At 39.3% G+C, this 27233-nt stretch overlaps 1 protein-coding gene across 1 annotated transcript in view; it reads left to right on the top strand.

The window, feature by feature from the left end:
- Positions 1 to 27233, top strand: part of CSMD1 (CUB and Sushi multiple domains 1) — a 2028540-nt gene that overhangs the window by 1572514 nt on the left and 428793 nt on the right. Inside the window, exons 22-23 of the mRNA XM_084623138.1 lie at positions 6116 to 6285; positions 21213 to 21369. Coding sequence (XP_084479264.1) covers positions 6116 to 6285; positions 21213 to 21369 — 327 coding nt within the window. The remainder of the gene's footprint in view (positions 1 to 6115; positions 6286 to 21212; positions 21370 to 27233) is intronic.

Raw genomic sequence — 27233 nt, 5'->3', positions numbered from 1 at the left:
TTTTTCCTGAAAGTGGTTGTTAGATGTAGTGTCTGAGAGGCTTAACTATTTATGACTTTAACTAGTGTTCTTGATGTGGCTTTGAGATGAAATTGTGAAATAAGCTATCTTGATAGCTTGGTTGCGCACAGTAATCTAGTAATGGAGCAATAGCATTATCAGGATTCATTTTTTCCTAATTTACCTAAAAAACTCCTTGTCATTAAGACTAATAGTTTTTACTACTGGGAGTAATCCTCATGTCCGTTAGTGTTTGTGGCATGAGGTCCTAAAATCATAAAGACAAAGGGAATATTGTGGAGTGAAGCTTGGATGGAACATAAGGAGAAGAGGGATATAGGTGGTATTTGCATAAATAAGTAGAGATGAAGTTAATAGAAGGTGGCTTCAAGGACCTTGAGCTTCATATGGGGGACGAGTGAACGTTGTTGCCATTCAGGGAGTTTTACATAGCTGTGGTGGTTTCCTGTCTCCATGAGAGTTTGGTAAGGCTGGTTTTGTCATCATCATTGTTCAGTATCAGTCTGGATTGGTCAATGGATAAACTTGAAGAGGTACCTGTTGGTGTCATTGAGCTGAACACCATTCTGCTTTGAATTCTTGAATACGCCAGTGACTTCGTCTTCTTGGATCAGTTTGGTGAAGCGCTACAGCTCATGGCTGATTTTGTCAGGCAAGAAGCATCACGCATTGGTCTGGTTAGTAATCTGGATTAAACTAAATCCTTGGCCATTACTATCAAGCAGCCTCCAGCTCCAGATTACAACCATTTTAGTATTAACCTATCTAGATAGGACATCGAGCAGATGGCAGTTGTGAAATATTCAGACAGAATCTTAGACAGTACTGGAGGATGCTATAAAGATGCAGACACTTGTATAAGCAGCAGCTGCTGTCATGTTTCAAGCCTTTCATCAGCCTCTGTGGGGACATCATGATATCAAACTTTTCAGGTAGCAGAGGATCTAAAAAATCATGGTTATGACAACTCTATTGTATGGAAGTGAAACATGGGTGCTTAGGAAAGCTGAAGAACACCAGACTGACATTTTCAGTTCCTGTTGCCTTCCTCAGATGCTCCATCTCAAAAGTCAGGACAAGATCAGAAAGGAGGATATTCAAAGCCTAATCCAACAACTGTCTCAGTCAGCATGGGTTTGGTTTCAGCGGCTTTCTTGATATGGACATTGTTGCAGTTGTGACAATATCCTGGACAAACCTTAAGAATTAAGTTAAACCTTGCGGAATTAATTTTAAGTATTTTGGGAGTCCATTGTATTGAAAATGATTGTGTACCATTTTAGGATTGTATAGAACTTCTTTAGGAGGAAGAAAGAATGAATGCAATCTTGGCAAAATGTTAGGAACTTTAAAGAGGTTTTTGAAATCGTGAACTTTTAAAATTAAGTGAATTTCCCAGGAAATCTCTAGAAGGATTGGGTATGCTAATATAATTCCTCTGGTTATCAGCTTCTTTGAAGCTTCACTCTGGAGTGTGGACCCATTGTCTTGCTGATGACCTATTCGAAGAGCCAAACTGGATAAATGAATGGCTCTCTGATTCATGAGGCTGCTTGTTTTTAACTGAAGTTGTGATGAACTTGTGACCACAGGAAAAACTGCTAATCATCAACTAGAACCCATGTTGGAGTTTGGGTGATCTCACATGTGTGTTTTCTTTTACTTTTTTTAATTATTCCTCTCTATTTCTTGTACCTTAAGAGTAAAATTTGCTTGCTTAGAAATAGCTGTGTGGTAGCTTAACTGAAAATTACACTGTGCCATCTCTGAAAAGAAGGGAAAACAGCCTCCTTAGGCAGCCTGACTTTTGCTCGGAATATCATAGGGTAGGCTGGGAACTCTTCAGCCTGGAAATACCTCAGTTGGAAGGGGTTAATACATGTCTCTTCATCCAAGAGAGGCAAGAACTGGGCAGCTGGAAGCATGAGGATGGGTTCCTCCTGCTGGATCACTGGGGGATAATACAGGTGCAGTTGCCTTGAACTGTGATAGACACATGATTAGAATGGAAGACCAATGAATTCCAAAGTTTGTGTACCAAGCAATGCCACTACACAGCTGACAATCACGTGGGTGTCAAAAGTTTTGGTGGCACAATAAGATTGTCAGTGGTGGACATAAACTGAATATACACCCAAACCACATTAAGTACCTTGCTAAACAGTAATTCAGGTGGCACTCAATTGGCAAGAAGACAATGCCTCTGCAATTTTCCATGCCTCTGCACTATAAGGTGGGTAGAAAGCTGGCTAGATTGTCGGGCTCAACGGGTAATGATCAATGGCTCCATGTCTAGTTGGCAGCCGGTATCAAGTGGAGTGCCCCAAGGGTCAGTCCTGGGCCGGTTTTGTTCAATATCTTCATAAATGATCTGGAGGATGGTGTGGATTGCACTCTCAGCAAATTTGCGGATGATACTAAACTGGGAGGAGTGGTAGATACGCTGGAGGGGAGGGATAGGATACAGACGGACCTAGACAAACTGGAGGATTGGGCCAAAAGAAATCTGATGAGGTTCAATAAGGATAAGTGCAGGGTCCTGCACTTAGGACGGAAGAATCCAATGCACCGCTACAGACTAGGGACCGAATGGCTAGGCAGCAGTTCTGCGGAAAAGGACCTAAGGGTGACAGTGGACGAGAAGCTGGATATGAGTCAGCAGTGTGCCCTTGTTGCCAAGAAGGCGAATGGCATTTTGGGCTGTATAAGTAGGGGCATAGCGAGCAGATCGAGGGACGTGATCGTTCCCCTCTATTCGACATTGGTGAGGCCTCATCTGGAGTACTGTGTCCAGTTTTGGGCCCCACACTACAAGAAGGATGTGGATAAATTGGAGAGAGTCCAGCGAAGGGCAACAAAAATGATTAGGGGTCTAGAACACATGACTTATGAGGAGAGGCTGAGGGAGCTGGGATTGTTTAGCCTGCAGAAGAGAAGAATGAGGGGGGATTTGATAGCTGCTTTCAACTACCTGAAAGGGGGTTCCAAAGAGGATGGCTCTAGACTGTTCTCAATGGTAGCAGATGACAGAACGAGGAGTAATGGTCTCAAGTTGCAGTGGGGGAGGTTTAGATTGGATATTAGGAAAAACTTTTTCACTAAGAGGGTGGTGAAACACTTGAATGCATTACCTAGGGAGGTGGTAGAATCTCCTTCCTTAGAGGTTTTTAAGGTCAGGCTTGACAAAGCCCTGGCTGGGATGATTTAACTGGGAATTGGTCCTGCTTCGAGCAGGGGGTTGGACTAGATGACCTTCTGGGGTCCCTTCCAACCCTGATATTCTATGATTCTATGATTCTATGTTGATGATGGTGTGGGATCTGGTTAAGGGGAACTGTTTCCTAGACTGTGATTTTAGTAAATTAGAGGGGTCAGGGAAGAGAGGATGGTTGTAAATATTATGGAACATATTTTGGAAAACAAAGGGGTCATAATAACTTGGTGAACTTATTTTTGAATCCTCATCAACAATCCTTCTACTTCTCCATCTATTGTTTCTAGCTCTTAGTTGTCATCATGTCTACCTTTAGACTGTAAACTCTTTGGGGTAGGAATTGTGTCTAGATATATCTTCAATAAAGCCCCTTGTACACTGTGGCCACTAAGAAATAATAATGATCATAGTTTCTTCCCCATTAAAATAATAATTCTCTATACAATTCATCTTCCTAATTGGGAAGCATATTTAATAGGTTCACATTTGTTTTTGCTTTTCCAGCTTAGTTCAATGTTAATTTTATATTACTTCACAGATATTAATACTGTGGGGCTATACCTGTTTTGTTTGTAATACCTACTGGTATTGTGTATGTCCTCCTGGTTCTCATTTGATTACTGAAAGAATATTATTTTTTAAAAAGTACTTTACAGCCAATGAGTTTTAGTTCTTTGAGGAAGATAGAGAAGCAACGTGAACTGGGCCTAAGGAAACAAAGATATATGTATTCCTCAAGGAGTATTTTCATATTGATCTTTATCTGAGCAGACCCCTCTTTGTGGAAAAGTTTGTATAGGATATCTGAACTTTCTACGTGAGATAAGATTTCCTAAGTCTACTGCCAGAACTTTTGTTAATTATTTACAGACAGACGCCATCTGCAGTGGTTCTTCACTGGATACGTACTAATTTAAATGAAATTTTCATAATGTTAAATAAAATGATAAATACAGAAATATATCCAATTATATTTGTATCAGCACTGTAGGCTTTGCATCTACTGACTGTAATAATGGCACTGAGTAGAATTGATTTTATATACTTAATTCCTTTCATAGATTCAGTAGGTTAAATTAGCATATCTATGACCATGTATAATATCTCTTGTATATGTGATAGGTCTTTTGTTAGGGGAAGATATCTTGCCCCTGACTTGGCTTGTGGAATTTATCTAAGATATAAAATATATATATATATATATGACTATTGACTCAGTGGCAGATTCTCCAGTCTACTAAAACATCTTTGTGTCATATATGCAGGGAAAAGTGGCCTTAAGTTTGGCTGGATATATCCGTGGGAGAATCCCCCTGATAGGAAAGCTATCTGCTGGTGGAGGTGGCTACCTACTCTACCTTCTGTCCCCCTCACCCTAAATATAAGGGGAAAGACAGTGCAACATCTGGGCAGGATGAGGAGGGGAGGAGGCATGGTAAGGTAGAACTTCACTACTTTTGATCCTTCACAAGTCAGGACTGACCTCTAACTTATGCCACGGTGGGATGGCCCTGAATCAAGGAGTCACAACCAGCTCCCTGATGCTTCCCTTCTTCATACTGTCTAAACGGATCTCAAATGGAGAGCAGGATCAAGACTTCTATGTAAGACCATCAGTGTCTTCTCTTTCTTCTTCTTGTAATCATTGGGAATCTATAATGAAATCAATTATAGCGGAGGAATTTAAAAACAAAAACTGCAATATTCTTTACGTTTTTCAGGAGCCAGAAACATCTAAAGTTGATAGTATCTGTCAAGGCCACGTTATACTTGGTTTTGGAGTCAGTCTTTTTGCAATTGATTTTCTATATATAGATATAATATAGGCATTTCTCCATGAGCATGTTCCCAGAACAATACACTGTATTTTATTTTTTGCCTGATCTTTAAGTCTTATTATTCAGTCCAATATAAGTTATATATATATATTTAAACATCCTGTAGTATCTACCTACCAGTTTGTGACTATAGTTCAGAACAGGTAAATATAGTTCTGTATTTTTTTCCAAAGCTGCTAATATTTAGATTTTAAAATAGTATTTCATTCTTTTCTTCTTTGCTTAAGTCCTGAGTTTTGAAGCTATCACTTGTGACCTAGCATATCTATTTTGCATTCTTGATATACTTTTGTTACCCTTCAATCAGAAAACAAGCTAAGTCCACAGCCTAACCCTTTGCTTCATGCTGCACACCTTCCTTTCCAGACAGGCAATAAAACGACTCTCTTTACCGCTGAGAGGGAAGGGGATGTCTTTTCTGTCCACCCTCCAAACTGCTGGGAGAAGGCCTCATCCACTCTTCGCTTGTGAAGGAGGGTAGCTGTTGATTTCATCTTTGGCAGATGTCAGCAGCTTCTTTATTGCTGATGGAAGAAACTGTTCCAATAGCTATTATACTGTCAGATTTTTGTTTTTTACCTTAGGACTTGACTCTCCATTTTGTCTAGTATTTTTTATCAGGTAAAATAGGGAGTCAATGTGATCAGTGCTCCCCTTATTTCTGCCTAAGACCAGAACAGCTGTCAGATGTGCTTCAACAAAACATTTAATTTCTGTGTGATCAGCCCTCCCAGCTTGTGGTGGAGGTCCGTCTGATGAGAGAACTAAAAGGGATGTTGAAGGCTAAGGGGACTAGACCAAGGTAACCTGAATCTCCCTTAGTCTAAAAGCGAAGCATGTGGTCATTGTTTTATGGTCGTTGTTTTGGTAGTTTGTCAATCGAAGATAAAGTACAGCAGCAACATATTTCTCTCAGATAGTCTCTATTACTTAAGTATTATAAAAGAGACTTAGTGTTAGTTTGAATATAATTATTATTTTATATTCTTGAAATGGATAATCCACCTTTTTAATTTATTTTTAATGTGCCTATTTCCTTTAGCTGAATGTGGAGCAAGTGTCTCTGGAAATGAAGGAACATTGCTGTCTCCAAATTTTCCATCTAACTATGACAACAACCACGAATGCATCTATAAAATTGAAACAGAGGCTGGTAAAGGGATCCATCTTAGAGCCAGGACCTTTCAACTGCATGAAGGAGATATTGCTAAGGTAAAATAAAATCTGTTTCATTGTCTGCTACCCTTCACTTTACATGAGAAATTGGTGTGTGTGTCTATATATGCAAATGAAATAGAGAATGAAATTTTATATATACATACATACATACAATAAAAAAATAATTCACTATTTCATTTGTATTCAATTATAAAGAAAGGTGATGCCAGTCAGCTGTGATTTATGTGTGTGTGTATATATATACACATAAAATATATTATATTTTGCTACATATAATATAACCCATAGCTGACTGGCATCACCTTTCTTTATATTAAATGCAAATGCAATAGGGAACTGCATTAAGATTGCAATACACCAAGTAGAAATATCATGCTATTATAATGATGAAAAGAAAACCTAAAGTATGAACCTGAATAATTTAAGAAATTGATTTCTATCCACAATGAACATGTTGTTTATATCCGCAGAGTTGTGAGTACTTTGTGAGGGCAGTATCTGATTCTGGATGGCCCTTTTATCCTTAAGGTTTTGCTTTTCAACTTTTTTTAACCTGTGCAATAATATTAATTAAGACATGACCAAATCACAAATATCCATCTCATCATTGAAAAATGTGATGAGTATAATCACCCATTGATCATGTGCTTTATTGACTACACAGAAGTGTTTGATACCATCCAACATGACTAACTTTTGAGGATACTGGCTGGTATGGGGATTTCAAAGCACCTCATTGAACTCATCACAAATCTCTACCACCACCAGCAGATCACAGTGTGAACAGTAGTAGGCAGAATTGGGCAGGATGTGAAACGAGGATGTATTCTGCCCCAAGCCTCTTTAACGTATATACCTAATTTATTATGAGACAAGCTTTGGAATGTTTTGATAAAGGAGCTGGGATTTCCATCGACGTCAGATCTGCTGATAACACAACATTCTTTGCTGCAACCGCAGATGCAATGCAACAAATGTTGGAGTATGTAAAAACAGTTAGTGTAGAATATGAGCTGCTCCTGAATGTGATGAAATCAAAATGTATTTACATTGATACTAGCAAAAGCAAGATGCAAGACAACATCATGATTAACAGACAAGCTGTATAAGTAAATAAATTTAATTGTCTCAGATCGTATATATCCAACCAACAAGGCTATTCCAAAGAAATCAGAAGATGACTAGGGATGGCTCGCTCAGCTTTTGACTTCCTTAAGAAAATGTGGAAAAAACATGGCATCTCAAAATGTACGAAGGTGTGTCTAGTGAAAAGCCTTATTTTTTACTGTAGAGTTGGTGAATCATGGGACGTTAATACTTCAGAAAAGAAGAAAACTGAACAGTTGAAATGTGGTGCTGCTGAAGACTCTTGTCTATCTCCTGGATGGAATCAAAGATGAATGCTTATCTTAGAAATATTATTGGAGAGAAGTAGACCCTGATGTTGGAAATCAAAGATATAAAATTATGTGCTTTGGTCATATTAGGTGTAGAGGTTGGAAATAATTTCGAGAAAGTTCTTGAAAGAATGGTGGAAGGTCATCGTAGGGGATAACCAGTGAGGAGATGGATGGATGTGTATGGCAGATCACTGGAAGTTATCAGTGCTCAAAGTTTCGTAAAGGCTTCTGAAAATTCCATGAAGCACTGACATTCATACATGAATAAATGTATTTCACAATGTTAATTTAATTTAAAAGTATTTTTGTTGCTCATTTGAGAATAGAAGAGCTATACTACCGTTGTTAGTGCTGCGAAGTGTTGTTAAGACTGCTAAGTGCTGCTGTTCCTTGAGCTTCAGTGTTAGCTGCACTAGCAGAGAGTGCAGCTGGCAGATTCCGCAGACCTTGCTGGTGTTCATAAAGAAAGACCACAGGTTTGGTGATGAAGGCACTTGGCCAGGTTTATTGTCGATAAAGCACGGTACTATTGTCCAGGCTCAATGGTTACAGATTCACTAACACATGTATGCTCGCGACAATGGTACCAATTCAATCAGCACACCACGAAGCTGTCCCCTAGACTTGCACAAAGATGCCCCTCCTATGACTTCTACTTTTATACATTGATACAGACAAGTTACGTATTACATTCCATATGTTGCTACCATCCTTGAATCTGCTAGTTTGAACAAAACATTTTCATCCATTACCCTATCATCCCCTCCTTATCTTAGAAGGGTTAAGTGTGTTCTTGTACCATCTCTTGTGGAATTTGTTTACACAGCTACTTGAAAACTCTGGGTGTTCTGGTACTATCCTCTCACGTCAGGAATATGCTTACTTGGTTAGCTGACACCTAATGTGTTACTACTCTGCCAAGGCCAGGCCTACTTTCATTCACCCTTTTGGCTATGCCCAGGGCTCCACCAAGACCTACAACTACAAGACTGTAACTGTAATACTGTTGCAACAAAGACGCAGACCTATGATTACAGAAGGCCTGTTTTGCCTTTCTTACCTCTCTAAATAGTCCCATTGAGAAATAATACTTGATTTATACACACTTTGAAAATCTACTTTCATATTTTTAATGCACCTATGGGCATAGTTTTTTCTGCACTCACGCCCCCACTTTTTAAAAATAACTCTCATATTTTACAAGGCAGAAAAAACACATAACTGATCTAAATTATCTGGCATATCCTAAATTACTACTTCATATTTATGTTTCTGACTTCTCAACATTGGACAGTGCTTGCAGTGATCACATAACTGAGTTTGGTTATAAAACTTCCAAGTTTTAACTTTCATGATTATGTTCTAGTTTCGATGATAGTAATAACTGTTTACTTTTGTGGCCTGGTGGTGCTATTGTAACTCTCACTGAATAGTTGGTTACCCCACAAATAGTTCAATTGATTTAATGATAAAAGGGTCAAAATGTAATTGCCTTACTCATGTGTGGTTTCCTATTGATGTGAATGAGGCTACTCATGTGAATAAGGAAATCAAAATTGGGTCCTATATATGCTCTTCAAAATATAGTATAGATATTGAGGGATATAAGGGAAATAGGAGATATTAGAAAAGAGGAATGGGAGGGTGTGTCAATGTTTCCCACTTTTCCAAAGGGAGAAACTTGTATCTCTGTCAAGAAAAGGATTTGTTTAATAAACACCAAAATGATATTTTGAATTATAGAGCAAAATTTTCCCCAAATGTATGTTGGACTCTGATGACAGAAATCAGGAAGCTGGGAACCTGCTGGTAGAAAACCCACTCTTCTGTGTGTAAGGTAGGTTGGAGGTGTGGGAGTGTAGGAAATGGCCACAACCTCACCCTATGCTGGACGATCTAGAGAGGGCCAAGTACTGCCTGAAAAGTGAATATAGAAGACTGGGAACAGGGAACATGTAGGATGCATGGGTCCTCAGTGTAGTCTCTGTTGGCTAATCCCTTACTGAACCCTTACTGGTATCTAAGACCCAGATCCTAGGCTGCAACTGCTGCATTCAGCCCAGTTTAGGAGGTAGGGTGCAAAGATAGCTTTAAGCTTTTCATCCCATGGTTCTTCGGTAATTTGGGTGCTGGCTGCCAATAAATTCTAAGGCTGTGTCCTTCTGGCAATGCAGAATCATTAGGAAATAAGGCTGACTTGATGATGCCTCCATTTGCCAGAAGCATGTTTTTTGTGCCAGGGTCAAAGGAGCTGTTGCAAGGGGAATCCTCCTCCGGTTGGTTAAACTGTTTTTAGGGAAGCTGCCCCATCACATGTGGAAATCGATGCCTAAGACTATCCTCCCATAGTGTAACTCCTGAGAAGAAGCTAAATTGCCTTTCTCCACTCAGCTCTACTTTTAGAGATACAAGTGGCCTATTGCAATTTAATAATCTTCTTTCAGTGACTGTCCATATGTTTTCCACTTCTGGTGCCCATGTGACCCCAGGTACATGAGATTGGATTCTTTTGGCCAACAGTGTCTGCAGATGTCCTGCACCCAGAGTGTCCTCCTGTCCTTCCCCTACCTCTTCAAGGGCATAAAGGGCAGAGCAGGCCCAACAGCCCTTTTGTTCTTTCTTACCACCTGTAGCTGCAAAATGGAAGCCTGCAGTGCCCATGTCCCTGGATACTGAGCAAAACAACTAGCCTTATTTGTACGGAGTTATTGAAGTTTGTGTTAGTGTATAATAATGTAGGGTTGCCCACTGGCAAAACAACAACAAACAAGAACAAAAATATTCTCTTAATGTGACGGAATCTTTTTTTTTGTAGTTATGGGCATTATTACTGTGAATAAACTGAAGTCTTCCAACTTCAAGAACTCCCCTTTGTGTGAAGTGGCTATGTTGCTTAACAATGGTCACCTAAGATGTCTTTTTGCCTTGGGGAAGGGCACATCCCAAAGAATGGCTCTGTCTGTCATTCCTTGTCAAAAAGAACAGAGAAAATTACAGAGATTCACCTCATATTTTTTCTGTTAGTTCATTCTATGAGGCCTGCTTCTGGTCCTACCAGGGGGAGGAAAAGATCACCCCATCTCACTCCCTCAAAGGGTAGCTCAGGACCTGGTATATGTCTACTCTGAATTTTAAACCCAAAGCAGGGAGTCTCAGAGGCCAGAGACTCAGGCTCATGCTATGGTGTTTAAAACAGCTGTGTAGACTTCGGACTTAGGCTACCAAATTGGTCAGTTCCTTTATTGACCACATACTACTGGATCAACCAGAGAAGTTTGGGGATATCCTCTCCAAAGGGCAGCTGATTTGAAGAACAGCCAGTCATTATGCACCATGCTTCCTGGCCTAAAGCCTTTGGAATCCTGAGAGAAGTTCAAAACACTGGTGAGGACTTCCCCTTCAATGGAATAAAGCAGTTTAGTGAATCTACAGACAAATCCTTACACTTCTTGAAGGATTCAAGGGCCATGCTTTGCTCAGTGGGAATCTATATCTCTGCAAAGAAGAGAAAAATTATTTGACTACAGACAGCACAAAGGTCCCATCCTGCTCAGTTTCTGGCCTGTCAAAGAATAAAAGTCCTTAAGAGAGGGCTGCCATTTAAGAAAAAATCTCCAGCCTTCACGGTAACAGCAGTGTAGCCTTTGACTTTGAGCAAACACTCATTTTGATGATTCGATCAGGGTTGTGAACTGTCCCACCATCTGGATCATAAGCTGCATTGTTTTACCCATTTCCTCCAACCCATTGTGGAGCACCTTTCTCACTTGATTCCATTGGTCACTGTGCCTCAGTGGGTCACAGCTGAGAATAACAGATTCAGGACAAACTGGTGAGAAATAGGGCAGACTCACCCCAAAGTGGTGGTTATTCTACCATGAAATACACCAAGCCAGTAACAAAAGTAAAATTCTGTCTCACTATACTGGTTAGCAAGAAGTCAAAAATGCAGTCTCCTTGGGCATTTGAGCACTTATTTCACCACCCAGACACTAGACTTTATGATGAGTGGTTGTTGAAAACCAGTTTAATCAAACCAAGGGTCCTTCTGATCCCAAGAGATCAGCCCACAACCAGGTCAATAGATATCTCAGATCTTACCCAATAATCACGCCATTGCCAATCTAATATCTAAAGGGTTTATTTATAAGAGAAGAGAGTTAAAAATGGTCAAATATATCACATATATACAAAAAAGGCTATGTTGGCTATGTTCTTATATCAGGTTTGTAGCAATGATGTTACAGACTGCTAGCTTGTAAAGTCTCTGGTAATTTCCAAAAGATTGGAAGGGGTCCTCAGTCCATTGATTGGAATGCTTCTTTTACTGGAAGTCCATTGTCCAGAGATCAGAGCAGGAAATAGGCAAAATGGAGATGTTTCCAGGATTTTTTATATCTACTTCCATGTGGAGGGGTTGCTCTCAGTCTTAGTTTGTGGGAAATTACAGGCACAAGATGGTGTCCAGGGTCACATGAGCTAGTCACATGCCCCTTGCATGATCTGATGACTCATAGGAGCAGCCATTACTCATATTCTGGCTAAAGCATCCACAGGAAGGCTCACTGGGTGGGGACAAGCTTCTTGTATGGCCATTATGTTCTTTAATGGGCCATCAAATTGCATTATCCGTTCACAGTGTGCTGGCTAGCCTGGATGTAAACTACCTTGTGCCTGTTAACCCAGGAGCAAACATCTGAAATACTGGCACATAGTCAATATTCATAACTTTAGATACAAAGATTATACATACATACAAACAGGGTAATCATACTCAGCAAATTATAACCTATTCATTAACACCTTACATGATATACTTTGTACAAGATTTGTTGCAATTGTCTAACAGCAACAATATTAATGATATAAATAGTTATGTTTCAATCATACAGCATTACACCTTCCTAGAACTAATAGCTCATTTTACTAGATAATTGTCTACTTCTGTAGTGCTGTTGAAAAATGTTCCAATTGAAGAAATTTGTAGAGCTATTATATGAGCACACACAAAGATGCTGCTTTTGGAAATGCCGTTCTTCAAAAAGTCTTAGACCGAGCTCCTAAGCAGCCATCTTCAAGCATATTGCTTGGGAAGCTCGTGAAGTGGCTCACCCTTTGGGACATTACTTGAAGAAGAAGGAGAAGTTACTTACCTTGTATAGTCACATGAGTTCCTTGAGATGTTTGCCCCTAGGAGTACTCCACTACTTGCCCTCCTTCCCCTTTGCTTCAGAGTCTCATCTTGACAGGAATTTGTGGTGGAGAAGAAACTGAGGGTGGTTTGTCCAACACTGCCCTACATACCCTTGGTACATGGCCTGAGGGTAGTTAGGGTGCATATTTGGAGTAAATGGGCACTGCTACCAAAAGTCTCTGACTAAAGGACATGGGTTGCATGTGCACCTAAAGTGGAGCATATAAAGACAAATATCTCAAAGAACTCCAGTTCCCGAACAAGGTAAGTAACCTACACTTTTTTTCATAAGCTTCTGAATGCCTCAGGAAGGTGTCCACTGCCTACTTTCCGATGTCCCATTCCTATGATCTTTTGGCTCTGAGAGAGAGAGAAGTTCCTGGTATCACAGGTCTAGAGGTTCTAAGGATGCATGCCCCATGGTATGTACCCCGTAGGCCCCAGTTCTCATTCCCGTCCCAGTTCTGACACTATGGGGCCATTGGGGCATGCAGCCTGACAGAATAATTTTATCTGTTGCCCATTTGAGGATGAGATTCACCTCCCCTTCAATAGCTCAAATAGCTCATAGGACATAGGTGGTGCTCTCCCACATCGAGCAACAAGAGTAGGTATCAGATTAAAAGCAACCTCAGACTAATAGGTAGAAAATTCTGACAGGTATCTCCTTATCTTCTCTGGACAAAGCTGTAGTGCCTGTAACACTATCTCAGTCTGAAGACAGACAAATATTTCAGGATCTTTTCCACCACATGTTAAATACCTGAGAAGGTGACACAGGAAAAATCACAAACTCTTAAATACCTTACATATATTATTGCCTAGTTGTTTGGCTGTGCCAATTAACAATGGTTTACTGGAGACAGCAAGATATATCTGGCAGACACCGGCATCTATTGCACCAGCCTCCAAAAAAAGTGCACAGATGCTACCAGGTAACCTTCATCTAGATTTGATTATTTTTATACCCATCCAGTCCCAGGTTCCCTAGAAAGGGATCAGGCAACAAGGGCTGCTGAAAACAGCACCCAGAGACAAAAAAACAAAATGTCCAGATTTCTTTGGAAGGAAAATTTTCTACTCAGCAAGTCTTCACTTTACATATCTCTAATTATTAGACCTTGTTAACGGCAAATGACTACCTGAATTGGCATAAAATATCAGACATTTTGGATAAGCTCCCTCAAGACAGCAGGGAAGAGCTCAAATCTATAATTGCTGAAAATCAGCTGGTAGTGTGGATTTACTTTCAGGCAGTTACTGTATGCCTTGGATATAGCAGTGAGGTCCATGGCAACATACATTGCCATGCTTCTTGGTTGCAGATATCAGGGATTCCTAAGGACATACAAACAATGGTTAAGCCCACCTTCAAGCAGTCATTCTGAGGCCTTGATTGAGACCCATTATGGTGATATGTGCATGATCTTTACCCCTTTTTGGGGGACTGGCTTTGTTGTTTTCAGGGGGACTAGAATCTTATCACTCCACACCTAGAGATCATCAAACTGGGATAGTCCATACAATTTCAGAGTTTACCAATCCCTCATCTTCTATTGTTTGTAGAGGTAAGAATAAGAAAATTGTCCATTATGTTAAGAGAGTCTAACCAAAATATCCTTTTGTGCTGGCTGTGAACAATCCATAGGTACTGAGAAATGGCACTTGAGGAATCCAGTCATGATTTAGGCTACTTAAACATTCCCTCATCTTGTCCCTATAGATTGTTTTTTGTGCTTCCACTTCTATTGCCACTCGGACACTTGCAGAAGCCGTTTAAATCAATGGTCATAAATAATGTCTAGTCACTTGAAGGGAGAGGATTTTTCAAGGCTGAATGACACCAGGGCATCTCCCAATCAATTCACCATCACTTTCGAAGCAGGATGATTTATGTTAAAAATATGAGGTTGTTGAGGACATGGTGTGACAAAAGGCATGAGATTCAGATGTAAGGCTCTTAGGGACAGATATGTAAAGGTATTTACATGCCTAAAGATGCAGATAGGCATCTAAAGCCAGATTTTTAAGGTATTTAGGTGCCTAATGATGCTGATACGTGCCAAGTGGGGTTTTCAGAAGTGCCTAGGTGCCCAAATCCCAAGTACCTTTAAAAAGTTCACACTCAGTGCTTACTCCTATGAAGCAGAGCACACGTAGCATTAAATATTCACTAACATCCTGCCCCTTGTTTTCAGGGGCCCAAATGAAGGTACCTTAGGGACCTGATTTTCAAAGGCTAAGTACTTTCTGAAAATCTGGATCCTTTAAGTGACTTGAGTGGGGTATCCAAAAAATGGAGGGACCCAAAAATCACTAGTCTCTTTTGAAAACTCCACCTGCCCTACAAGCAGAGAGTGCATTTTTATAGGAGCTCAATGTTATTCACTTAAATTCACTGGTAGGTTAGGAAATGCCTTTCAAGGTAGCTGAGATTTTAAATACGTTGGATTGAACATGCTCATGAAAAGCCTAGGCACAGAAAGACGATTTTAGGACAGAGTATCAGCTGTTTCCCACAAATTAAGCATAGAATGGACAGTAAAAGTATAAGCTTCCTCCACTGCCTCAGAAAACATGTCTCAGCCCTGAACGGTATGATGTTTCTCTCTTGGGTTGGTCCTTGGCATTATGGTCTCCTAGCATGGAGCTCTTAATAGAGACTTCCAATAAAATGACCAATATTGACAGTATTTTCTATAATATGGAAAGCTGTCCACTAAATATTGGACTCCAAACACCAGATAACTTATGTAGGTCACAGAACAGACATCAGCTTGTAAGGACTTTAAAATCCATATTGATCAAAGCTGGAGTTTAAAGTTTATTCCTGGGAAAATTCTGCACCAAAAAAGTAAAAATTCTCCACACAGTATTTAAAATTCTTCATATTTTATTTGTCAAAATAATACAATATAATCAGTTTCAATTATTTTTGTAATTTATTTCAAAATACCTGTCAGCAAGTATGTCTGTAACAATACAGACAAAAAAAGAAAATAGATTCAAGACATAGTTTTATTTTTTTGGACAAACAGATTCCTTACTAGGCATATTAATACAGAACTTTAAGTAATTCATTTAAACTACAATACAGAAATGTATTTCCAGTACCCCTCAGAAGTCAGTGCAAAGGACTTAGGGGTAATGGAGGAGCTGAGGGAGAGGGAAGGAGCCTGGAGATTGTTGGGTGGGGGTGGGAGAGGTATGGAAGAGGGTTTTTTTTGTGGGTGAGGGGAGGGAGCAGGAGGATTGTTAGGGAGTTGGGGAGCCTCCCCTATGCAGACCCTGACTGACCCCTGGCTTCTCCCATTCAGTCAGGCACATCTGCCCCAATCACCCTATGTCCCTGTAGCCCCTTTCCCCTTCCCCTGTGTCCCTACAAGCTCCCTACCACCCATCCCCTGTGGCCCTGCACCCCCTACCCCCGTCCCACTGTGGCCCTGCATGCCACATCCCATTCAGCCCTGAGATCAGTGCTCTCACCCCACTAGCTCCTGAGCCCATGCCCCAGTCTGCCCCTGGTACTAGCCCTTCTGAACCCCAGTATGTGACCCCCCCACCAGCAACCCCATGTACACTGCTCTGTCTGTCCCAGGCCTCCTCTCCTGGCCCTGCTGTGAGGAACGCAGCCTCTTCCCTGTCCTTCTTCAGCCATTGGCTTCCCTCTCTTCTGTCATCAGAGCAGCCCCTGGTGGGCAAAAGGTGTAACTGCAGCAACTCTCCAGCAGAATCTGTATTCTGCAGAGAAAAATAAAATCTGCAGGGGGGTTATGAATTTGGTGCATGTGCAATGGCATAGAATTCCCCCAGGAGTAGAAGCTATAACATTGGTAATATTGGCTTTATAGCCCATATTCAATTATCTCCGCTAGCTACTTCCCAACGGTTGTAAAGAGACACATATGTATATTGTTTAAACCCAGTATTTGAACAACTCTATTTTTTTAATTATGGTTTCTACTTATATATTTTAATAAAATCATCCTCCTATAGGGTAAGACCTAACAAAAAAGCCATCATTTTGGCACAACGCTTCAGAAACATAATGTGTAAACTCCCTTTGGCTCAATAGGCATTTTTGAAATTATTACTTTTTTTTTCATTTTGCTATTCAAAAATGAAAACATGAGATTTCATGAAAAGCCCTCTATGTGACTAAGCTGACCAATTCAAATTGGCAATGAAAAAGTCAAAAAGGAAAATGAAAAACAAATGAGCAAACTAAAAAAAATGCTAATTTTTAAAATAGTTTCCATTTTAAGAAATCATTTTTTTTTTTAAAGATTAGAACGTTTCTGGGAAAAAATCTTTTAACTAATACCTGTTTTTTGAAGAAAAAATATTTCATTTGAAAAAAATGGGACCAGCGTTACCACTGGCGTCACTAATAATTGTAGGAGTTATGCTAGATATAGGAGTTAATTGTTTCACAACAAAACAAACCAATTTACCAGGGTATTATTGATTAACATTATTAGAATTACCTGCCTGAGTAAGTACTAATGACATGAATAAGGGATATAGAATCAGGACTGTTGATTTCAGCAGGCCTATTTTTGTGATTAAGGAATCTTCATGTGGGTGAAGGTTTGCGCAATGGGGCCAAAGTTTGAAAACGTAAGGAAGGCAATGATTGTAGGTTGGGGGGCAGAGGATGAGGATTCAAATAAAAAAAATAAAAACAGAATAACTGTTATGTGAACATACCTAAACCACATAACTAGGTGAAATTGTTATTGTAATTCTAATCCATTCTTCCTCTAAATCCCACTCTATTAATTTAACATCATTAATTTTGTCATATCTAAAATGCAGACTGTAAACTCTTCACTGTAGGAACTACAAATGAAATGCTGAGCTTATTGATGTCAATAGCAGCTTTGCTATTTACTTATGTGGGGCCAGGATATCATCCTGTCTCTTACCACACAACAGAACCACTAACCAAGGAACCTATCCTTGCAACAAAGCCTGTTGCCAACTGTGCCCACATATCCATTCAGGGGACACCATCACAGTGCCTGATAACATCAGCTACACTATCAGAGGCTCGTTCACCTGCACATCCACCAATGAGATATATGCCATCATGAGCCAGCAATGCCCCTCTGCCATGTACATTGGTCAAACTGGACAGTCTCTACGTAAAAGAATAAATGGACACAAATCATATGTCAAGAATTATAACATTCATAAACCAGCCGGAGAACACGTCAATCTCTCTAGTCACGCGATTACAGACATGAAAGTTGCGATATTACAACAAAAAAACGTCAAATCCAGACTCCAGCGAGAGACTGTTGAATTGGAATTCATTTGCAAATTGGATACAATTAACTTAGGCTTGAATAGAGACGGGGAGTGGCTAAGTCATTATGCAAGGTAACCTATTTCCCCTTGTTTTTTCCTACCCCCCCCCCCCGCCGTTCTTGTTAAACCCTGGATTTGTGCTGGAAATGGCCCACCTTGATTATCATACACATTGTAAGGAGGGTGATCACTTTAGATAAGCTATTACCAGCAGGAGAGTGGTGTGGAGGGAGGTATTTTTTCATGCTTTGTGTCTATAAAAAGATCTTCTACACTTTCCACAGTATGCATCCGATGAAGTGAGCTGTAGCTCACGAAAGCTTATGCTCAAATAAATTGGTTAGTCTCTAAGGTGCCACAAGTACTCCTTTTCTTTTTGCGAATACAGACTAACACGGCTGTTACTCTGAAACCTGTCTCTTTTATTTGTTTTTTAAACCACTTTTGCACACACTTGTTTACTGAAAAGTAATAAATGATGATGAGGATCAAAAGAGAAATGCATTATATTTTTGAAGAGTTGATCACAAATAACGCTGAGGTAAAAGCAAACCAGGAACTATCAACTAGTTGATAGCATCTATTTAATGATAGCAACCATAGGACAAATTACTTAAGTAAAATAAGCTGTTGCTTTATTACTGCTCTTTCTACATTGTTTCCAGTCATCTCAGTTTTAGTTAATGCAATTGTGATTCAAAGTGTGTCAAAGTGAAGTTTGGAAGCTGGTACTATATATCTTATCATACCAAAGCACAGTGGTGGTAATAAGAGTATCTCTAATAAAAAGGTAAGGAGGAGACCTTCACAGAGGGGACGTCTCACTAAATGTATTATCTTTTCTTTATATGAAGCCATTATGATTACCATAAGCCTATACATAGAAACCTGCTGTAAAACCATAGTGGAAAAAATGATTGAGTTAATAGATAGCAGCTAATTTTTTTCTCTCTTAAAGACTAATAACAAGATCACTTTTCTTCTTTTAATATTAATTGCAAGTGACCCATGACATTAAATAAAGGTAATTTACATGATTTCTAAAACCAGGCAAAATATATTTTGTCTTTTACAAACCCAACAAATTGCAAAATGTATTTGATCAAAATTTTTAAAATAAATCCCACAGTGCCTCTATACACGAATTCAGTTTTCACAACAGATTTACAATCTTCGGAAACATAATTTTTAATTAAAATGCCAAAAGAACTGTAGTTTGTCCTGGTTCAGATCAGCACAGCACCACTATATGAAGAGCTGGACACATCTTGTGAGATATTCTCAGCACACTACCCCTGGTCCCAATCCTGCAAGGGCAGACACACTAGCAGGAACTCATGGAGTTTAATGGGGCTCTGTGTGGGTGCAGCGATCTGTCTGCATGTAGGGCCCAAGATGCAAGCTATGAAATTCTCATTAGTGCTATGGTTAATACACATCTATGTGCTGTACATATTGCACAGGTAAAGCCCTGCATAATGCATTGTCCACATACTTCTTTACTTTTATGGTCAGAAGGTTCATTCTTTACATCTATATGTTTTTATCAAGTTAATCAGCTTTCATCTCACAGACCTGTCCAGAAATCAATATCCATATTAATTAATTTGTTGGTGCTCATGATGAGCTAAGCACTTTCCAGACATTCATTCCCAAAGATCTCATGGTATGAGGCCTTGTCTACAGTGGGGATTTTTCCCAATTCCAGCTGTCGGCAGTCAGCCACAAGTGTGGCTGCATGAGTACAACCTCCCCAGTTTAGACAATATAAATAGATTTTCACCAGTGCATCTTGTTTTGGTTTCAAGCAGTAACATGCCATCCTGGTGCAAATAATGACTTACGTCGTCTAAGCTTATCAGTCTTCAGAGGTGCAGTTAAACAGGTGACTGACCACTGAGGGCTGGAATCAGGGCAAATTCCCAGTGTAGACCAGCCTAAGGATACACAGATGAATAGACAGAGTTTAAGGAAAGGGGAACACAAATAGGGATTCTTATACAGAATCAGCTGCAGTCACATTAGGCAACACAGCAAAACTGGGTAATCGGGGTAGAGTTTTTATTGTGCATTAGAAACTAAATGTATAGAGTTGTCACCTTATTGTAGAAACACATTTTTTTCACGGATCCTGTACAAATATTCTCATAGTGAATACATCTTTCATGGAAGCATAAATTCAATGAAAGTATACATGCTTTATGTAATACTAAGAAAAAATAGTTTACTGAATTCATTTAGTGTCCTCAAAAATACCACAGGGGACCATTTGGGGACTTGGTGGCCTTGAATTTTTTTAATATAGAAGAAAACATAAAAAATCCCAAATCAATACTAGGTTCCCTTTATATCAGTCCTGTGTTCATGGCCAATCAAAAGGACATTTCTTTTACTGAACAATTTTAAAAGCATAGTGGTTAATGTTGATTTTTCCCATTGGAATAGTGCATATTAATAACCAACTCCCCTGTAGTTTGTTTGGACAGTGCAGCATGCATCTCTCTGATGTGATATCAAATTATTACCTCAGGCACAGAGTCTGAAATAAAAAGTGACAGCTTGGCTTCAGTACCTCAGTCTGGCTTTTAATACATTCAGACATGAGGGAACAGAGTGGAAGAAGATTCACCCCATCCCTCCTTAGACAATGATTTTAGAAAAGACATCCTTCACTGAAATGTCACAAATCTTTCCAGCCTTTGTAAGTGGATTATGGGGGAAAAAAACCCATGAGGTTATCAAACCTCTGAGGGTAGATCCATGTATAAATATTAATTTCATTCTAGATAATCTCACAAAATGTTTGTGTGTGTATGTGTGTGTGTAGTGGAATATTTTTATCTTTCATCTGAATGCAAAACTAAGAAAGACATGTAAGAAAAAATTGTCTTTTCTGTGCCCAAGATTACAGATTGTTTAGGAAATGGTTGTAAGAAAAGACTATCTATCTTAGAAGCAGCTTCATAGCTATTGTTTAAAAATAAATTAAACTAATTCAATTACTAGAAAATTAAATAACAAAGAGTTTCATGCTGTGATTTGATTTTTACAAGGTGTATGATGGAAAAGACAGTTCTTCTCGTCCCCTGGGGGTCTTCACTAAAAATGAACTGGTGGGAATGATCCTGAATAGCACCTCTAACCATTTGTGGATAGAATTTAACACCAATGGATCTGATACTGACCAAGGATTTCAGCTCACATACACCAGTAAGTAGCTCACAAAAAAACATGTGTTTTTGGAGGGTGAGGGAGGGGTGTGTGTTTTAAAGAGAGATATGTAACCATACAAGTTGGCTGACATGGTTTCTCAGAAAATGAGGAGCATTAGTACCTAGTTTCTATAGTGTTTGAGATTGCATTTGAATTTCATACACAGCTGGGTAGGTGGGGAATTTAAGTACATAAATAAAAGCAATATTTTGAATCTTTGCACGTTAGGAAAGTATTATCATTTGGTGAACAGAAAAGTGGGGATTGATTAAAAAAAGTGTCTTACTCTGGCAGAAATGAGTCAGATTTTTTAAAAGTGGGCATTTAACCTGAGCAACCAAAAGTAGGAAGAAAAAAATTAGGGCTTAAAATAAAAGAACTTTGGGCCTCATTGTCTCATAAACAAGAATAACTCATGTAAGGGAGAGGTAATGCCATGAACTGAAAACTGATGAATCTCATAAGAATTCTTAACCACATGGGTGCCCAGTTTGCTTCTGACCCTGTAGAAAAAGATGGGGATCCTGTTCAGAATCCAGGGATCTCATGAGATCAGCAGAAAGCAGGAGGCCTATAGGCAAGTTTACTTGTGCCTCCTCTCCACTACCCTGCCCCCACCAGCTTCCACCACTCCCAGTGACCACTGTAGAAACTGTGCTTGCATGGTCTCCTCTCTCTGCTACTTCTCTTAGAACTCTCCTGCAGCATACAGAGAGAATAAACCTTAGTTTATATGAATGTGTGCTGACTTCCTTCATGGATTGGGGGCAGAAGATCCAAGAGAGCTTTGCCACTTTCCCTCCCATGTCTTCTTTCACCATAGTCCTGCTTCCTCCAATTGCAGTAAACTTGAACTCCATGGACCCATAGGGAGGAACTTCTGCAGTATTAGGAGAAAGTAAGGAATATTTCATGTTGGTAGATTTCACTCATCTGTGGGTGAAAGTGCAGTTGCAAAAGGGAGTATGAGGTCCCTTGTTGTCTATACAATAGAACTTTATCGTAAATTTTCTAAGAGTGGAAATTTTATAAGGTCAAGAGTTCTGTTGAGTTGTTTTTGTTTTTTCTGTAAAGTGAATAAAATAGACTGGTGACTACTATAAGACTGTTAAAGGGATCTGGTAATTGTTGACTTAATAAATCTAGTGCCAAATAAATCCATCTAATCTATATCTGATTGCTCAGTTTTAGATGCCCACAAAGAGTACATCACCTGCCATTAGCATGTCGTCTTTGTGGTCCTTTTTTCAGTCATCTATATGCAAGAGCAGTAATGAAGCAATTGATAACATCTGATTTTAGAACAACTGTCACGGTTCCTCCCCCACTCTGAACTCTAGGGTACAGATGTGGGGACCTGCATGAAAAACCTCCTAAGCTTATCTTTACCAGCTTAGGTCAAAACTTCCCCAAGGTACAAAATATTACACCTTGGACTGGCCGCTACCACCACCAAACTAATACTGGTTACTGGGGAAGAGCTGTTTGGATGCGTCCTTCCCCCCAAAATACTTCCCAAAACCTTGCACCCCACTTCCTGGACAAGGTTTGGTAAAAAGCCTCACCAATTTGCCTAGGTGACTACAGACCCAGACCCTTGGATCTTAAGAACAATGAACAATCCTCCCAACACTTGCACCCCCCCTTTCCTGGGAAATGTTGGATAAAAAGCCTCACCAATTTGCATAGGTGACCACAGACCCAAACCCTTGGATCTGAGAACAATGAAAAAGCATTCAGTGTTTTACAAGAAGACTTTTAATAAAAAATAGAAGTAAATAGAAATAAAGAAATCCCCCCTGTAAAATCAGGATGGTAGATATCTTACAGGGTAATTAGATTCAAAAACATAGAGAACCCCTCTAGGCAAAACCTTAAGTTACAAAAAAGATACACAGACAGAAATAGTTATTCTATTCAGCACAATTCTTTTCTCAGCCATTTAAAGAAATCATAATCTAACACATACCTAGCTAGATTACTTACTAAAAGTTCTAAGACTCCATTCCTGTTCTGTCCCCGGCCAAGACGACTACAGACAGACCCAGACCCTTTGTTTCTCTCCCTCCTCCCAGCTTTTGAAAGTATCTTGTCTCCTCATTGGTCATTTTGGTCAGGTGCCAGCGAGGTTACCTTTAGCTTCTTAACCCTTTACAGGTGAGAGGAGCTTTCCCCTGGCCAGAAGGGATTTCAAAGGGGTTTACCCTTCCCTTTATATTTATGACAACAACCAAAATACATGATTAACAAAACTGAACTCAACTCTGGTGCTTGTGCAAATGCTTTTTTTTGGCTTTTTAACATTCTGGGGCTCTTTATGTGATGCTGAAATTAAAAACACCATATTCAGTGAGTTGAATGATCCATGAAAGCAGAAAAATGGGGGAAATGGTGCTCATCTTAGTTTTCAATATCTCATTAGCAAAACAATGATACAGAAATCCATAGACTAAGTAAGTATACAATCATGTCTTGTACTAGTCAGAATGTGAGCAGATCTTAGCATTAAATATATGGGGAATTCAAGTATCAGTCAAAGCAGTTAGATAGGAAGGCTAAGGAAGGCAAGAAGAGTTGTAACTGAAGATTAACATTTTGTAGTGGTCTCTCTCCTAACTACAGATAATTCTGGAGGAACAGATATAGTAGGGTGGATGGAGGTTCAGTGTTTGATAGGACAATGAAGGGACCTGTGGTATATCCCAGCTAGGAGTCAGATAAATGGGAAGATCCTGATTCCTAAAGTCTCAAGTTGTTATCAACCAGTCATCCTGAAGGACTTTGTACTCCACAGTACATGGATAGTAAACATTAGACTAGCATTTCAACCTAGCCTTGATTGGCTAAGGCTGCTGTGACCTGCAAGAGCAAATGTGGTAGCAGTTTAGCAACATTGTAGAATTGGCAGTGCCTGGGTTTGGGGATAGAAAAAAAGTAGCAGCCTCATTTTTTCTCTGTTTTTTTTAAAACATAACTATATGGAAACCAACATATATACAATGGAAGTAGGGATTGTTCTCTGTGTCTGCCAAGGAAAGGACAAGAAGTAATTCGCTTAATTGGAAGCAAGGATTTAGGTTAGATATTAGGAAAAGCTTCCTAACTGTAAGACTAGTTAAGCACTGGAACAGGTTACCTAGGTAGGCTGTGGAATCCTCATCACCGGAGATTTTGAAGTCCAGGTTAGACAAACACCTTTCAGGGATACTCTAGGTATACTTGGTCCTGCCCCTCAGTGCAAGGAGATGGATTAAATGAGGTCCCTTTCAACCCTACATTTCTATGATTTCTAAGAGTGGAAATGGGGGAGAGGGAATGTCTGTTACAGTGTATAGAATGGCATCCACATTGGTATTACAGGAATTGATTGTGATAATTTTTCTTTCAGTGAGGGAGAACAAAAACATAGTCTGAGGCTGGTTGGTGTCAAGTATCTACCCTCAAACAATAAATTAAATTTCTTTAGATTGTTATATTTTTAAGTGTCCTTTATCTGCCAGAAAGCTGGGAAGAAAAAGGTTTCTTCTGCCAGGACAATTAATGGATTATTTTAGCCCCAAGAATTAATCCAAAGATGTGTATATTTCCCCCTCTGTTACTGTTTTAATCCTTTTTAAACACAGTTCACCAAAACATCCCAGAGTTTTACTTTGTCTCTTCTCTGAATTTTTTTGAACAGCAGTGGAAGGACTAGAAAGGAATGTAAGAGGCCTTTTTCAGCTGTTTTAAGTTTCCAAGCGTGGAAGACATCAATGTGCAAAGATATAAGCTTGAAAATACCATATGGAATAGCCACAACTTACTCTATTGTCACCTTTATTTGTTTGGATCAAAAATATCAGTGTTGTTTTTTTTTTTTAATTTCTGTTATAGTTGCCTGGATTTTTTCTCCCCAATTAAAACTTTCCTTGCTGAGACACCTGTAGGTGTTTTGGAGGGAAGATGATGGAGCCTCAGGCGCTCCCACAGCTGGACTTAACATTCCTGTTTTCTAATCATTAGGAAGCCTTTGTCATTCTATTGTAAAGTACTAGTGTTCTATGCTGCTGTGTCAGCTGTATTTAACCCTAAATTAACATTCAAATTAAAACGGAATCTTACTAATGTCACAGAATAACAATAAAAGATACAGACACAATTGTCTGCTAAAGCTAATAGATTGCAAGTTTAAATAAAAAGTAACACAGCCCAGTATCTGAATAAAATCAGGGTAGTCTCCTTGCAGAGGCTGACCACTGCACTGTTGTGTTCCTGTCACCAGAGGAAACTCAACACATGCTGTGACTTCATGAGTGCTCATTTCCATGTTGAGAATTGAGCTGAATACAAATATTCCTCTGATCCTGTGTCCCATAATATAGTTGTTTCCTTTTCAGTCAGTGTCTAATCCTCATACATTTGACAATGTTCTCCCCCCATTGTAGGCAGCCCACTTTATCTTGATTTTGGGCAGAAAACAGTTATCCCAAATTATCACAGTCACATTCAGTTGTTCCCTGCTGTTCTGAGAGATGAAGAATGCAAAGTCCTCATTTAATGATTGAAGATCCAAAATGTGATATCCAGAATTGAAAATCTGGTCATAAGAGTTTGAATCAACCTCACACAAGGTGACTCTAGCCTCTTAAATGAGGCTTATACATACTGTATATGATAACTCACTTGCCTGCATCTAATCAAAACAAAGTTATTTTATTTTCCATACACTGCCAATCCACCAGTAAAGGCTTTTCAACTACCCACCAAACCTGCCAAGGTTTCAAATATCGAACAGCTATAAGACTGAACCCAGGTACCTCTTCTTATACTTCCTCTCTGGAAAAAATGCCTTTTGTATCTGTATAGAATAAATGAGAATCCCACTTCCTCACACAATTTAAGCAGGGATGGTCAAATGTACAGTGGACAAAACAACATCTTTCACTCAATGCCAACACAATAACTTCCAGAAATCTATTTGTTCCTATGTGAGTTTAAAGCCAGAAACTTTTGTTTTCTTTTGTGTTGGAAAAGGAGGAACTACACTTCGGAACAAGTGGAAGGAACCAATAATGGCAAACTACCAAGTGTCTGAAATAAGTCTTGTATATCAGGATTCCTGAAGTTCTAAAAATTAGGTATTTCTCTAGAGAAAGCTGATGTCAATGAAGTGATTACCTTGAACTGGAACTCTTTTTTTTTCTTTTTTTTTTAAATAATGGATCCAAAAGAACCCTCAATCTTCAATTTTTGCACCCATCTTCCCAATGCTGTCCTGATGTTGATATAGACTTGGTCCCCTTGTATGGATTTAGGCCTATGCATAGTTATTTTTATTTTCATGGTTTATTATTATTGTTACTATTATTCATATTTGTCATCTTCAATGTTTTGCAAATCTGGCCAGCATTTGATTTCCGGGAAGAATAGGTCAGACCTTACAGACGGGAAGAATAGATAGATAGTAAAAGAAATTTCTCAGCTATGTCACAATGTTTTGGCATCTAGACAATTCTATTATTGCAAATATCTTACATTGCTCAGTTTTAGTTGTGAGTTGTAAAAGTTTTCTGCCGAAGAGACTGCGAAGTGGTAGGAAATAGTGAGAGTTGGAAGCTGAAGGTAAAGATCTAAATTAGAGAAAAAAAGTTAAGTTCTAAATCCTGAAAAAGGTGTTAAATATGAATTTAATAGAATCCTGAACTGAAGTTGAATCTAGTCTACTTCATGTTGTGCAATAATTCAAAAATCTAGAAGAGCATAGGAGTGAAAACAAAGGTCTGAAACTCTTTCAAACTCAGTGTCTTACCCTTACATACAAACAAACTCAAATCCTGGAATCCAGTGGCTTTTTCTCAGGCCCCATTGTGTCAGTTGAACAA

This window comes from Lepidochelys olivacea (genome assembly GCF_965140295.1).
Source record: "Lepidochelys olivacea isolate rLepOli2 genome assembly, chromosome: 3".
NCBI classification, from domain to species: domain Eukaryota; kingdom Metazoa; phylum Chordata; order Testudines; family Cheloniidae; genus Lepidochelys; species Lepidochelys olivacea.
Note: the sequence above shows the minus strand (reverse complement) of the source record. Positions and strands in the feature narration are given on the sequence as shown.